We start from the raw sequence: 14,487 nt of genomic DNA, 5'->3' as shown, positions 1-14,487 counted from the left end.
TCACTGTTTTGTTTTCTTTCACAAAACGTTTTATTGTTATTGTGAGTTTACACAGATAAAAGTAGATGAGACTGATGTATTATTCTTTTCTGTATGACCAAAAATGATGGAGAATTTTAAGTTGTTTCCACTGTAGATAGGAAATGCAAGTGAGCTCTCCACACTCCACTTGGATATGCACCTAATAATAGAGAACATTTATCTATGTTAACGTTAGAGGCCATACCAGAAGGATAAGTCCTTTTCATGTTTAACAAATCAAATCATGCATTTTTTACCTACCGCGAGTAAGCGCTGCGCCAGTTTAAGAAAAGGTTCTATATAGAACCTTAAAAGGTTCTATCAGTGCTACGTATTTGGAACCCCTAAAAGGTTCTATACACTCTTAAATAAAGGGTTCCTATAGAACCCTGGGGTTCCATACTTGGCCAATAGAACCTTTTACCAAAACAATGGTTCTATATAGAACCATTGGGATGGAACCATTTCTGGTTCTAAATTGAACCATTTCTTCTAAGAGTGTAGGTGGTAAAAGCATAACCAGTGTATCGAGAGAGGGGGACCCAAAGATGTTGATCAATGTACATTTACTTTAAAATTTTAACATATTAAGATAGGCTTTTTATATTTTTTACTACGCAAAAAAAAAAAAAAAAAAAAAACAATGTAAAAAAAAAAAACTGACCCAAAAAACGATATTCAACAGATCAATCTTTTCCAGAGACACACAATTACATCAGTTAACCTAAAAAAAAAAAAACTGTTTTTCTGACTAGCCCAAGTATCATATCACAAACATTTAGGCTTATACTCAATGACAAAATTAAAGGTGCAATGTGTAAAAAAGTCGAGTATCTATATTAACAGAAATGCAATGACATCCATAACTATGTTTTCAGTGGTGTATAAAGAACTTACTTAATAAACCGTAATGTTTTTATTACCTTAGAATGAGACATTTATATCTCCATAACCACAGGAATCCCCTACTATGAAGGTCGCCATATTGTGACGTCATATTTCTACATAGCTGAACGCGAACAAACAGCGTTACAGAAGCGTTTGATCACTACCTTGAAAGAGAAGTAGCGGAAAGCTGGAAGCTAGCCATAAACACTGTGACTAGTGACTTTTCCCTTGTGAGTGCATGGTGTAAAATATGTAGTTGGGATTGTTTCATGTAACTTAGTTCTTCCTTGCTGTGTTATGGGTTTGTTTTTGTTATGTGGGGATAAATGTGCTGTTACGTTCGTGAGACAGCTGATTAGTACTCATGTCATTGACCGTAAAACAGTATGTTACAGGAATCACTAACCCGTCAATCTTGTAAGAGATCAAAGTTGATCGAGAAGAGTTTTCAAAATCAGAGAAAAGGCCTATTGTGTGTAGTAAATGGTGTCTATGGGATGCGGAGGTGCGCGCTGTTACAATCATGTCATTTGGACTCATGCGTACGCGTCGAGTGTAAACAAGGCTTTGCGCTTTAACCAGTTCAGTTCAGTCCACAGTAACAGCTCATATTAGCCAGCTAAACTTTTAGTACCCTGTTACAAGAAATATATAGCTGCATAGTTTCATGTGGTTCTTCTCCCTCACTGTATTATGGGTTTGCTACGTGGGGAGAAATGTGCTGGTTACATTTGTGAGACAATCAGCTGATTACTATTATTATATTAAATTATATATTAAAACCCTTGATCCTCACCTGACTATGGCTTACACTTTATCCATGATGTGGTTTATAATGGACTGTGGTACAGAAACGGTGACAATTTTACACACTCTCTTCTTACCCTGGCTATTCTCTGCTGTCTCAGCCGACGAGATGTTTGTCCCGTTTTAGCAACCGTAGCTTCTTCGCAAGGGAGGGGTGAGCAGTGGGCTGAGCCCTTAGTGCAAACTCGCATCCGAACCGCTAGATGTCGCTAAAAATCCCACACTGTACCTTTAAGAGGAGCATAGAGAGATGGGATTAGTCTAAATCTCCTCAAGACAGCTGCTGAGTCACACTGTATTATTGTCATTTGTGGAAGTCAGTGTGTTTATGCATAGTTTTACTTATTAGTAAAATGTCTGTTTTAAAGAGCTCTTATGATTTCTGAACTGTATTTCCACACAGGATATAAATGACACGTAACTTTTTTGTATTAACATGTAAAAAGGGCCACGAAATCGGTCCAAGGCGGAGTTCGATTCGTGGTGAAGGTTTCAAGCGTGTTCCGTCTTTTCCATGGCAAAGTGAATTTAATTAAATGCAACACATTTAATCTTATGTATTAACTCGTTTTGAGGGTTTATCAATGATATCTGTGCATCATTAATACGTTAATAATGCTTGACTATTCCTTTAACACTAATGAAAATAAAGTCAAAGTCTGTTAGAATAGCCAAATATAACAATTTATTATGTCAGGTAAATGTATCATTAGAATTCCACAAGATAATCAGAGCAAACCACCAAATGTTTTAGAACAAAGAACTTTTACCCAACATATTACATGAGCTGAGCCTAGACACAACATCATGGGCTGATCTGAATACAGAAAGGCAGCCCCGAACTCTTGTTACATCTCCCTTTATAATCAGACCTCACCTGATATGTAAATCACCAAGTTACAATGGAAAATTACTGAATCTCCCCCAACATGCTTATTGGGCGCAGACCATTTGCTTGGTTGTAAATTGCATTCAGACAAAAGTCAAAGGCACATCCTTCTTTGTGTGCAAGATATTTCTATGTTCTTAAAAACCTTATTACCTTTTCTTCTACTTCTTTGGAAATGAGACATTATTACCAGTCACCCTGAGACCTTCAAGATGATTCTAAACACTCCTTAAAGATTATCACATTCACATTGAAAACATATATATTCTTGTGAGAGTTTTCAATTTACTGACTCAGAGAGAGAGAGAGAAGATGTAGATAAGATGCTCAGAGAAAAGGGGGTAGGGTGTCAAATGTTAATCTGCAATGCCATTTGTCTTCAGAAGACACTGGTCAGACTGATTACATCAACCAGTTCCAGTTTTCCAGTCTTACAAACAAAAAATATGAGCATGTTACATTACTGTATTTAAGAAAATACAACAAAAGGGGGATTAATGTAGATCTACATAAAGAAATTTAAACATTTTCAGAGTTTTAACTTATTTTTGCTTCATATAAAATCGCATTGAGTCAATATAAAGCTCCATTTCTTTCTTTAAGGTACAATATGTAGGATTTCAGTGGCCAATGTTACATATTTTGTTTAGTTGATTACTTATAATATCCATAATATTTCCAACTATTTGTAAATCGTGAGAAAATTGCAATTTTAACCAAGGAAACGGGACGTGTGAGCAGGGGTGAGGAGTCAATGGCGTCATATTCGCAAGTTTCATTTGTCTAATAAACTGACCTGTGTGAGTATTAATTCAGCACTTGTTCGGTAAAATTAAACGTCCTTATTCCTTAATATCCGCGGGACTCGCGCTGCATGTGGTGCTGGCATAACTTACGTCTCTAATTAGCAATCGCGCAATGCTTTGTGTCATCGATATATACGCGTTTGTTATTGAAAGAGGTTAGCAAGCCCTGGTGGTGAAACATACTACATATTGTACCTTTAAATGATAAACAACAGGAAGGGTCTTTTACAGGAAAATTTACATTTGTGAATATGGAATTTTGCCATTAAAACAATAACATTATTATATAAACCTGACCGTGCGTGTCTCTATAATTCTCCAAAAGACCAAATAATAGATATTTCCAAAACAACACAAATTGGCTATTAATGTTATTTGTGATAAAATCAAACATTTTGCCAAAATGGTCTTACAAATGGGTGCCAAAATAAATATACCACAGTTTCAGGGCAACTTTTACAGTACAATTAAAATCAATATCGGTTTTAAATTTCACAAAGTAGCCTATGTTTAACTGGGTACATTTTATGCATAATTTTGAATGATACCTTCTTAACTTTGTTTGTAATTAAATATTGATTATAGGTATAAGCCAAACCCATTTCCACACAATATTCTCTGTCAACTGATTCCAGGATGAGTAAACATAAGGCAAAACCACATTGTTTCGCTCTTATGGGTCTGTTTTGTGACTTAGGGGATACAAAAATATGACCTACATAAGAACTTATTATAGTATAGGTGGGGACCATTGTTGAATATTAAGTCTTTTCTGATGTCTATACAGAAATATGATGTCTATACATGAACCACTGAGCCACTGCTGCCCTGTTTGTGTTTATTTAAAAACATCCGATTATGCTTAATAAGCCGACAATGCACGTGGTCATGTAAACACAGAAACCCTTACTTTATATGATGAACAGATTGAATTTAGGCTTTCATTCACATGTAATCACTCATCAACACACACCAGTTGTGGTAACCAGAAGCTCAGATAATGAGGTTCATTCTCGTTAAGCAGCATGTTTGAGCTTCAGCAAGAGGTTTGTTCGGTTGAGCTTATTTTTTATGTTCACTGATCAATGTTTATATGTTTATATAAAATGATTGTGTCTCTTCAGAAAATTTGGACTAAACCGCTATATTCATATGCATTAGTTTTATGATCTCTTTTTGAACATTTTTAAGCAAAGTGGTAGTTGTGTATGCTGCCAGAAATCTCTCGGATATCATCAAAAAGATCTTCAGTTGTGTTTAAAAAATTAACTAAAGCTTACGGGTTTAGCGACATAAGGGTGAGTAATTAATGGAAGAATTTTAATTTTTTGGGTGAACTATGTCCCTTAGTTTGGGATTTAGATAAGATAAAAAGGGTGTCATTTAAAGATAAATAAACTGCAAAAAAAAAAAAAAAAAAAAAAAAGCATGGTTCAATTCAGCTGTTTTGGTAGTTTGGTACTTCTCTAAAAAATGTGTAGGTTACTTTCAGTCACTTGTATCATAAAGTCTTTCTGTGTTTGTGTGTATGATTTTGTTTTTGGTTTGCGATGTGCTTAGTAATATTATGCTCGGAGGCAATAGAGACACATGTGATGTGAAAGAGTGTTGTCAGGAAGGTCAATGTGTCCCACAGCAGGACAAACGCTGAGCTCAGAAGTGCTAGTGATTCCACTGAAAGCCTCGCAGCCTTAATACGGTTTCAGTTTCAGGGACGAGAACATTAAGCATCTTTCGGAAATCCAAGTCCTTTGTTTTTATCCATATGTTCCAACACTGCTTTTGTCATGTCTGATTTTGTCATCTTTATTAAATGATTTACTTTAAATATGAAATCAATTTTTTTTTTAAGTTTAAAGTTTGTTTAAAAAGACCTCCATTAACAAATTTAATTTTCATACATAAATAACAAGTTCTGAAGTATTTATGAATGTTATTTAAAAACATTTACTGACAATTTAACTTTTTAAACCTACTTCCCAAAAATCTAATTACATTCAGCCTGGAAATATAAATACTTTTAGAAAAACAAATGCACTTTCACATTTAAAAAAATTGAGTTTAGTTTAAAATTGATTAGTTGCAGTAATGCAGTTTCTTAAAGGCCCCCTGAAATCAAAATCTAAGTTGTTTTTTTATTATTATATGTTAGCCTTAAAGATCCTCTGAGATGAAAATTTCATTTTCTGAGGTTTTTTAACATTAATATGAGTTCCCCTAGACTGTATTTGGTCCCCTCGTGTCTAGAATTTTCAATCGGTGTAAACCGAGCTTTGGCTATTTTTCTCTTCTCTGCATCCGTCTGCATCTCAGATGCGCTGATCTAGAATCTCGCCCTATATAACGTCATATAGGAGAAAGGTTACTCCCCTTTCTCTGCTTTGCCCGCCCAGAGAATTTGGCCCGACTGAGAAAACGAGCTAGGAACAGGAAGTACGAACACGCGGTTTTATTTTTTCCTAGAGAAATAGCTGTGAGATTTGAGTTTTTCCTCGAGAGATATCATGGCTTGCAAACGAGCGAAGCATGGCAGTTGCTCAGTGTCCGGATGTACAAATGAACACAAAAGTATTTTTTAGTTCCTTCATCCGCGCCTCTGAAGAAACAATGGGTTAATTTTATTTTCCCTGGAAATGCGCCGACTCAACTCAACGATTGATATTCAAAACGGTATGCACGCGCTGCTTTGTTTACGTTGTGTGTATCTGCAGTCGGCAGCGTCGGTTTTCCTTTTTGAATAACGAATATAGACTAATATATCTGCAGAAATAGACAGTTGGCTCATTAAATGCAGGCGCAGAGCGCACATTAGTCTATAGCTGACAGTCGGCTGCTGTTCTCTCGGTGAGTTCAAGTGCAGCTTTTTACCTCGACGAGAGCGGACGAGTTCCGGGCTTTAGAGAGGACAGAAACTGCGTTACACTGCACAACGAAGCTCTTACTGTATGTACATCATCGTATCTGCATCATGTTACATTTGGTGGCAGCAGTTTTATTCCTACGAACTGTGGATGTGTTCACTTTTTTGTGCCATCTGGATTTTTATACTCTTTGAGGCCAGTGGATTACCTGAAATCTAGTTTGGAGATATTAAGTGACTTTTGCAGTATTTTTTTCCCCTCCACTTTACATGCTTTTGTGATTTTTGGACTGGACATTTTGTCACCATGTCGGCTGATTAAAGGAAAAGTGAATCTCTGCTGCATTCTCCTCCCTCACAACGATGGCGAGATGCTAACGCTACATCGACAGGTACTGCTCCTTTAGCCACACACGCTGTCTCCAGTGCCCTGAAAATTGATCTTCCACCCGCTTTTAAAGGAGAAGGGACTGGATCATTCACCAGTTGGTCTCAACGTTTTGAAGTGGCAGTGCAGGCTATGAGTTCAACTGATACGGATCTGCCTACGGTGATGGCCTCCGTCCTCCCTACTCGACTAGCAGATGCTGCATTTCTGTATTAGGACAGCCTTCCTTATTCGACCCAGAGAGACTATGATTCAGTAAAGAAGAGACATTTTTGGACCAATATACTCCCTGCCATTCATCCAGACACATGTGATTGCTCGACATTTTCGACCAGGTGAACGTTTGAATGTGTACAGTGCAGACATCACTCGTCTTGTACTAGAAGCCTTTCCCAACTATGACCACAATGCACTAGAGGGTGAAAAATTTCACCACTTTGTTGCTGGCTTGGACCCATTTTTTTTCACCCAGTGTCTCTCCACAACCCTATCATAACGGACAACACCACAGTGACAATAACTTACCTGAGCAGCATCATGGTCGTGATCCAGTGTCCTGCAATGAACGTTGTCCTTCTTCCCGTTACACAGAGAGACAGTCAATGGCATGACAATGACAGACGTGACCGTCATCGCTCTCCCTCACGCCAGTCTTATCAGTACTCCAGGTATGGTCGCCATTACAAGGATGACACGAACCGATACAGACGCAGCCCTAGTCCTGCTCCACCGAGAAACAGGTATGCCAGTCGACACGTTACGAAGCAGTGTTCCCTTCCAGTCTCCTGAAAGATACCCGCACTCTGACTCCAACCGTCAGGGAAACTTCCATTAGATTCTGTTGAGGGGCAAACATCAGCTACTGTCTCACAGCCCCAGACCCTCAAGTTACTGCCTGACAACAATGACTCAGACCCTGATGATTTTGTCTCTTCAACGTTCTTGGCTATTGTTGAGGGCATTGAAGTGTGCTTTATTTAACCAAAGTTAATTGACTCTGGTTCTATGGTTTCCCTTGTGAGTGAAGATATTCGTAACTCTCACCCAGCATTGACAAATAAAAAGGCCCATGACACCCTCCTCTCTGCCAGCTCGCTCAGTCAATGGACAGTGCTTGGACATTTTAGGGAAGTTAATGATTGGGATCAGACTTGGACATCAGGTATGACAACAGGACTTTGAAATTCACAGAGGTGCTTGCCAGCCAGTCATTCTTGGTTTCGATTTTCTGCGGAAACACCATGTTCTCCTGACATCAACAACAAAATGCTGCAACTTTGGAACATGAAAATTCCTCTCCTGCCCAAAGGACATGAAGTGTATCCTTGTAAGACATCTTGTAAAAATCTAAGGGCAGTTCCCATTTTCATAATTTGTAGGTTTTAAGAAGGTTACAGCACCTGGAAAATAAAATCCTCAAAATGAAATCTCTTCGTGCTTCAGAATGCATTAAACATCTACCTATCAGACTTTGGGCCTTTAGTGATGACATCATGACTTTTGCGTAAACATACACGTTATCTATACGCATTGTCCTGTCCGCGTGTATGTCTACGCCATTAAATGTCCGAGCGAAACAAAGCAAAATGTAGAGCTACATCTGGGGAGCGATATTTTTTTTCCTAGGATGGCAGGGGAAGACTCATAAATGGTATTAAGCCCAGTGACGGTTAGGTTTAGGGACGGGGTTGGGGCAGGTCATAGATTTATATATACAGTAATGTAACGTTAAGTCAACGGCGTTCATAAACACGCTGAAAAGCGATTATTTGTGTTGATAGTACGGCAAAAATGGAAATACGAATTGGCGTGTCGTACACATGCAATTTCATGAGATCAGTCTGTTAGGCTTAAGGGGAATTGAAGGGTAAATTGTTTTTTGATTCATTTCCCATTTCATGAATAGACACAAAACTGTCTGGACTAACATTTACAGACAGAAATACAGTTTTACTGTATTAACACAAAAAAATGGTTTAGTTTTCTCAGCCGTTACAGGTTTTTAGCATACAGAAGTTTCGTCAGCTGGTGTTGGGGCATTCTGGGCTGGAGAATCAGGGTTGTGCTGCCCCTCCTGTGTGGTGCAACAAATAAGGGCAAAATTCCCTAATGCTCATGGACAATATGTAGGGTTCAGACTTGCCCTTGATTAAACCTAGACACATAGCTGTCTATCACTTCCTGTTTGTCTGGTTTGTCAAACTGGGACGTGAGATCCTCAGGTACGGAGATCTTCAGGATATCGTCCATATAAGGAGTTCGGTCCACAACAACGTTCTCAAAGATAAGTTCCAACAGGTTGTCCACGTACTCTGTATAAATAAAAAAATAATAATTTGTTGTTATTTTCATTTTACTCTGAAGTTGGGTTGCTCAGTATTGTGGAGTATTTTCATAAAAAAAGGGAAAAAAAATATGTTCAGCTTCTGATATTATGTCTGTACAAACAACAACTATTTTGCATTTAAATAAAAGTTGTTAAACTCACGGAATGTTGGTTCAATTTTCACTGGCTTTGCAGAATATTGTCCTTTCTTATGTTTTGGGAAGACCACCTTAAATAGTGGCTCTCCAGCTGCTGTCGTGGCTTGGGGACGCCCAGCATTCTCATTAAAATGTAGGCCAGCCAAGTAGAGTCTATAGAGAATACATAATGGTTAAACTTTACTTATGTCACACTTGTGTGTTTGAACTTGTTTATACACTACCTAATTATATTGAGTTACCTGCATAACATTCCCAGGAAAGAAAAGACAACATTCTTTGGCGCAAAGCGCAGAATTACGCCGTGGAACGCCTCCAGTGATGAGGTCTGATGGTGAGGGCTCAGTTTTTCAACATCCTTCAGAATCCTCTTGTTTCTGAGTATCTTCTCTAATCGAGAGAAGGCAGTTGTTCCTGGTGGGAAAGTGGAACTTATTAAAGTCCCCGTGAACCGGAAGTTGCAAATGATTTTTCTCCAGTGCTGTGACGTATTTCCAACAAGTGAAACGGAATATTGAAAAGAGGGCAGGGTTTTACTCTAGCGCTCCTCCTCTCCATCTCTCGCTCATAGCAAACTAACGGTTTGAGGGGAGTGGTTAAGCGTTTCCCCACCCAAACTGTGAAACCTACGTCATCAGAAAAATAAACCGTTCCAGACCGGAAGTAACTTTTCAGATTTTGATTAAAGATTACTAAGGTAAAACATTTTTTTAATATATATTCACTTGCACGGATTAATTGTTCACCACAAGACTAGTAATATGCGCTAACAAAGTAAATAGGTTCAATTTTGATTTCACGGGGACTTTAAACTTTATATTTAAAACCAAGTTTATATATATATTAAAAAGTACATATTTTAATTTAAGAGAAAAAATATATGTCTGTTGTATACGCAGAGACACATCAGTTATATTGACACTGGTAATAGGGTAAACACACCTGCTCTCAACCACTTGCTCTTGTCCGTTGTAGTGCTTTGCGGATGCAAACACTGTGGGAAAACGGGATCATCATGTGTGTGCAAGTCTTGGATATGATTAAGAATTGATGTCCACTTTGCCACTCGCTCTGTCCCTGATGAAGAAGAAGCCGCTGTCCAATATATGTGGTTTTTTATACTACGATACCACTTCTGCAGTTTTTCACTGTCTTTGTTCTGAGCAATCTTCCGCAGTTTCTTTGATACGCCTAATAATATAAACAAACAAACTTTAATTCAGCCATGCACAAAGATACCGTATGTTTATTGGACACTTAATTAAAAGGAAGTTCTGGTCAAATATATTGTTTTGTATCAATGTTTTGTAATAAAATTTTACTGATCAGTTTAAAAAACAGTTGTGCGAGACTATGACAGTCATTAGGCAGAGAAACAACACATACTATTAGACAGGAGCTAATACCTTTTTCAATGTGCCACACATTGTAATACTGTTTGATGTTGGCTTCCCGCAAGTGTTTTTGTATTTGAGGGTGCCGGTTTGTAACAATGCTGTCAAAAGTCACACCGTGCGCCCTCAAGAGATCAAGGCTCCTCCTCAGACCCTCTTTCTCCATGTTGTTGCTCCCTCCAACTTCATTACTCTGGTTACAAAATAAAGGGCACACATGACAATTGTTGACAATGCCTTTTATGTTCGCGAATAGCTACACACTAAGAAAAACCCTGTGCCTTTTTTCCCCTGTACATTAACTTTGTTGCATTGCATTTGCATCAGTCTGTAATGTTAGACTCACCTGAACTAGTTGCAGATCAATTATAGTGCTGGTCCTTAGGTCCATCAGTGAGTAACTTCCAAACTTGGCTGAATGACCTTAACATAGAAAATTAATGTTTACTTTGTATTGCATTCGGTATTAATTATTAGTATTCTGTATGTTTTGTTTCACAGTAATATGTAAACTGAGACGGTTGTTCAGAATTTAGTACCTGGCGAATCTGCCCTCATGTCTCCACCCAGGACAATGTTCTGCTGCTGTCTGAGATTCTGCAACATGCCATCCTGTGCTGTCTTCCAGCTATGTACAATTGCAGGCTGTATGTACCTTCGGGCATGAATTCGAAAGGTGGTGTAGTGGATCATTTTCAGTTTCATTGCCTGGAATATCTAAGGTCAGAGAAGAGGATTCCTTCATTTAGTATTACTTACTTTTGTTTAGGGTTGATCTTTGTGATATTACTTGCAATAGTAAATAATATGGCTAGACAGTAAAATCCTCACCAACCTACCTTTTTAACTTTGAAGAAAGAGGCACCATTGGCATACACTGCAACGGAAAGCTGGAGGTTCCCTGCAGGAGTGCTTTGTATAATTGGCTGACTATTCCATTTTCTGAAGAAGTCACAATGTGGGCAGCGTTGTTCCACGGAGAGGAATGTGCCAAATACTTTTCTCTGTACATAGGTAATACTTTGACACACAGGGCACTGCTCAAAAAGCTGCAGCAGGCAGTTTTCATAAACAATGTAAGTCGCTGTCTTGTGGACCGGCTTTGAAGACTCAAATCTATAAGAATAATAAAGCGATACTTAAACATCAAAAAGTACAAATACAATCGAACTGACTGCAATATTTTACAAAACAATTGTCTTGTCACTTACATGACATCTGTTGGCTCACTCAAGTTTGTGACGGAGTCATCTGGATCATATGTGGAATCCAAAGGCTCTTCCACATTCATGCTTGAGCTGGTTCCAGAAGGGCCCTCCTCTTCCTCCTCTAGCTCCAAGCGAGATCTCTTATTTGGCCTCTTTAGTGGTGGTGTTGTTAATAATGATGATGATGATAACAGTGGTACTGACTGGCCAACACCAGTATCTGGGTATAACATAGTTGTCTGTGTGCCTGTTGCATATTAGTTGACATTTTAATACAGTGAAGTAATACAAAATGAAAAATCAATAAATACTGGTATTACTGATAATACCAAAAAACTTCACACTATATAAGATCTGGAGCAGCAAACCTGTGCTTTTGTATTGCCGACTTTCCATTGAGAGCTGGGTGCCAACTGTGCACATTTTCTTTTGGCTGGCCACATGTTGCGCCATGTCCAATTCTTTAGATGTGCTTGCCTATATAAAAGCAAATATGCTAAGTGATCACATAACATGACTTATTCCGGCATAATATTGAAAATCATCAGAATATTTACAGTCTTATGCATTTGCAGTCATACACTCACTTTCTCTGGAGGTGCAGCAGGAACACGAATTGTTGGTACCGATTGTTTTTTCAGGAGCAGCTTCTTAGCAAAACCAGCTTTATACTGACCCTCGTTTATAAAGCAGTCTGGTGAGAAATGATTCGCGCAAACATGATAGTATTGACGTTGACGAGAGGGAATATTCCCTTTGAAAACAAAACTTAGCCATTGCGTCTTCAGCGGTTCGGATTTAGGAACATCAAAATGACTGATGTGTTCGTTATTACACCCAAGAACAGAACACCACAATCGCTTAGACGCCATTCTGCTCTAGTGTATCAACAATGGCGGACTATGATGATAGCTCGCTCAGGGCGAGTCTGTTTTGAAACACTGCTGTCAATCAACAATCGTGGGAGGGGCGCCCGATCGTGTGGCGTCAAACGGTCGGTCAGACGGCTAGGTTTGAGACAAGGGGTCGGGGAAGTGTCTATTATTGCTAAAGCAATATTATATGTTGATCAAATATCAGTACATATCAGATTTGTGCTGATATTCGAATAGCTCTGTTGACAAGCTCAACCTCGGTTGAGATGCTTCCTCAGTGGAATGATCTATGGCAAGCCATATTAGCTTTAGCGTTTGAGCTATGGCATGCCAAATTAGCTTTTAATGTTCTCAGAGTTACTTGTCATAATTGCATTTTTACCTACTAGTAACAATTGAATTGAAGAGCTCTTTAGTTAAATTCTTACCAGTAACAATTACAATTAGAGAGATCTTAAATCAATTCTTATTAAAAATGACAGAGAGCTCTCTAAATTAAGTTTTACAGAGCTCTGTAATTAAAAAAAAAAAAAATTAATGACTGCATCATTGAATGTCAGATATCAGTTGCTCTCTCTCTCTCTCTCTCTCTCTCTCTCTCTCTCTCTCTCTCTCTCTCTCTCTCTCTCTCTCTCTCTCTCTCTCTCTCTCTTGTATTAACAATGTATTAAAGTTATATCCAGATTGTATGTGAGTCTAAAGTGAAACTTTAAAGTGAGTCTTTGTAATAGGCTACTGATAGTGAAACTGATCAAATATTATGATCCATATAATCTAAAATCTGTGAAAGCTTACTTCTTTGAAAGCTAAGCGATTAAGTGAACATAACTCTAAGAGCTGTACAATATGAATGAACTAGATTATCATACAATGTCAGATTTAAAGAGATTTTTCAAAGATTAATTATATGATTTCTCCTGTTGTCAACGTTGTGGTGTTCGCTTTCGTTCACTAAATGCAATGCACTACACAACAGGACCACTAGATGTCCCCCTGCACCGTAGATCTCATATAGGTGAACATGATTTCAAAGAGTACAACATGTTCCTCAAACATCTTTGTTGATTTTCTGGAACAACATTCCAATCAACCAATCAGATTTGAGGGACAAATTTTATAGTCTATGTCAAGTTTAGGCTTACAAACCAGGGTTAGGTGCTTCTGCATCAGTGTTATTCAGGGCCTATCATTTTCAATTTTGGGGATAATGTATGGGTATTGGGCGATAGGGTTAGGATTTTTGGACTGGAATTTTGTTTTTAGGATCCATGAACATGTCTTACTTGCCAAAATCACAGTGACTATTCTCCATACAGAGAGCATGCATATATACTTCCACTCAGTAATAACATGAAGTGTAGGCTACCAGGTTGCTTTTTATTGAACACATCACTGCAATTTGAGTTTAAAAATGTAAATGAAACCTTGTAGTGTTTAGAGTGTGTAGCCACAGTTAGGACCACAGATAAGACCACAGGGTTCAATGAATGGGAGAGTGATCAATTTACAGTGATCAATACTCTTGTGTATAAAACATAGTCTCTCACTAAAACAGTATGCCACAATCCCCCTTTTTTGTGGGATAGTTTTTCAATGGTTAAAATTTGTCCATTGAAAAAATAGTTTAAAAGGTCATTTACAATAGAACCTGTCTATTTGATCAGATTTTATCTGATTTTATCATATTTTATCTATTTTATCAGTGTCAGACTCTTCCTGCAGCAACACTTTCATGTTCACCTGATGCCTTTTGACATCATTGTGACGAATCAGCCACAACAAATTAATTATGGCTTACATATAATCCACTGATGAATATTAGGTTTTGGTAGTATTTAAAACGTATAGACATCAAGCAAAAAAAATA

At 38.0% G+C, this 14,487-nt stretch overlaps 1 protein-coding gene across 1 annotated transcript; it reads right to left on the bottom strand.

The window, feature by feature from the left end:
* Positions 1-5,523: 5,523 nt before the first annotated feature.
* Positions 5,524-12,679, bottom strand: LOC120477297 (uncharacterized). Its single transcript, XM_039668826.2, has 11 exons — positions 12,333-12,679; positions 12,114-12,222; positions 11,749-11,992; positions 11,377-11,653; positions 11,077-11,254; positions 10,884-10,960; positions 10,550-10,730; positions 10,086-10,334; positions 9,386-9,557; positions 9,148-9,296; positions 5,524-8,971 (listed from the first exon to the last, which is right to left on the bottom strand). Exons 1-11 carry the CDS (start codon positions 12,615-12,617, stop codon positions 8,793-8,795), a joined length of 2,100 nt encoding a protein of 699 aa, XP_039524760.2. The 5' UTR covers positions 12,618-12,679; the 3' UTR covers positions 5,524-8,792.
* Between the last annotated feature and the right edge of the window lie 1,808 nt (positions 12,680-14,487).

This window comes from Pimephales promelas, chromosome 1, assembly GCF_988280905.1.
Source record: "Pimephales promelas chromosome 1, fPimPro1.hap1.1, whole genome shotgun sequence".
NCBI lineage: Eukaryota > Metazoa > Chordata > Actinopteri > Cypriniformes > Leuciscidae > Pimephales > Pimephales promelas.
Note: the sequence above shows the minus strand (reverse complement) of the source record. Positions and strands in the feature narration are given on the sequence as shown.

Excerpts from the sequence above, each read along its gene's own strand:
- LOC120477297 (XM_039668826.2), bottom strand. The coding sequence starts at position 12,617 with ATGGCGTCTAAGCGATTGTGGTGTTCTGTTCTTGGGTGTAATAACGAA. Across the intron at positions 11,993-12,113 it reads TCGGCAATACAAAAGCACAG|GCACACAGACAACTATGTTA; the intron begins GTTTGCTGCTCC and ends AATATGCAACAG. Across the intron at positions 9,297-9,385 it reads TTCCTGGGAATGTTATGCAG|ACTCTACTTGGCTGGCCTAC; the intron begins GTAACTCAATAT and ends TATTCTCTATAG.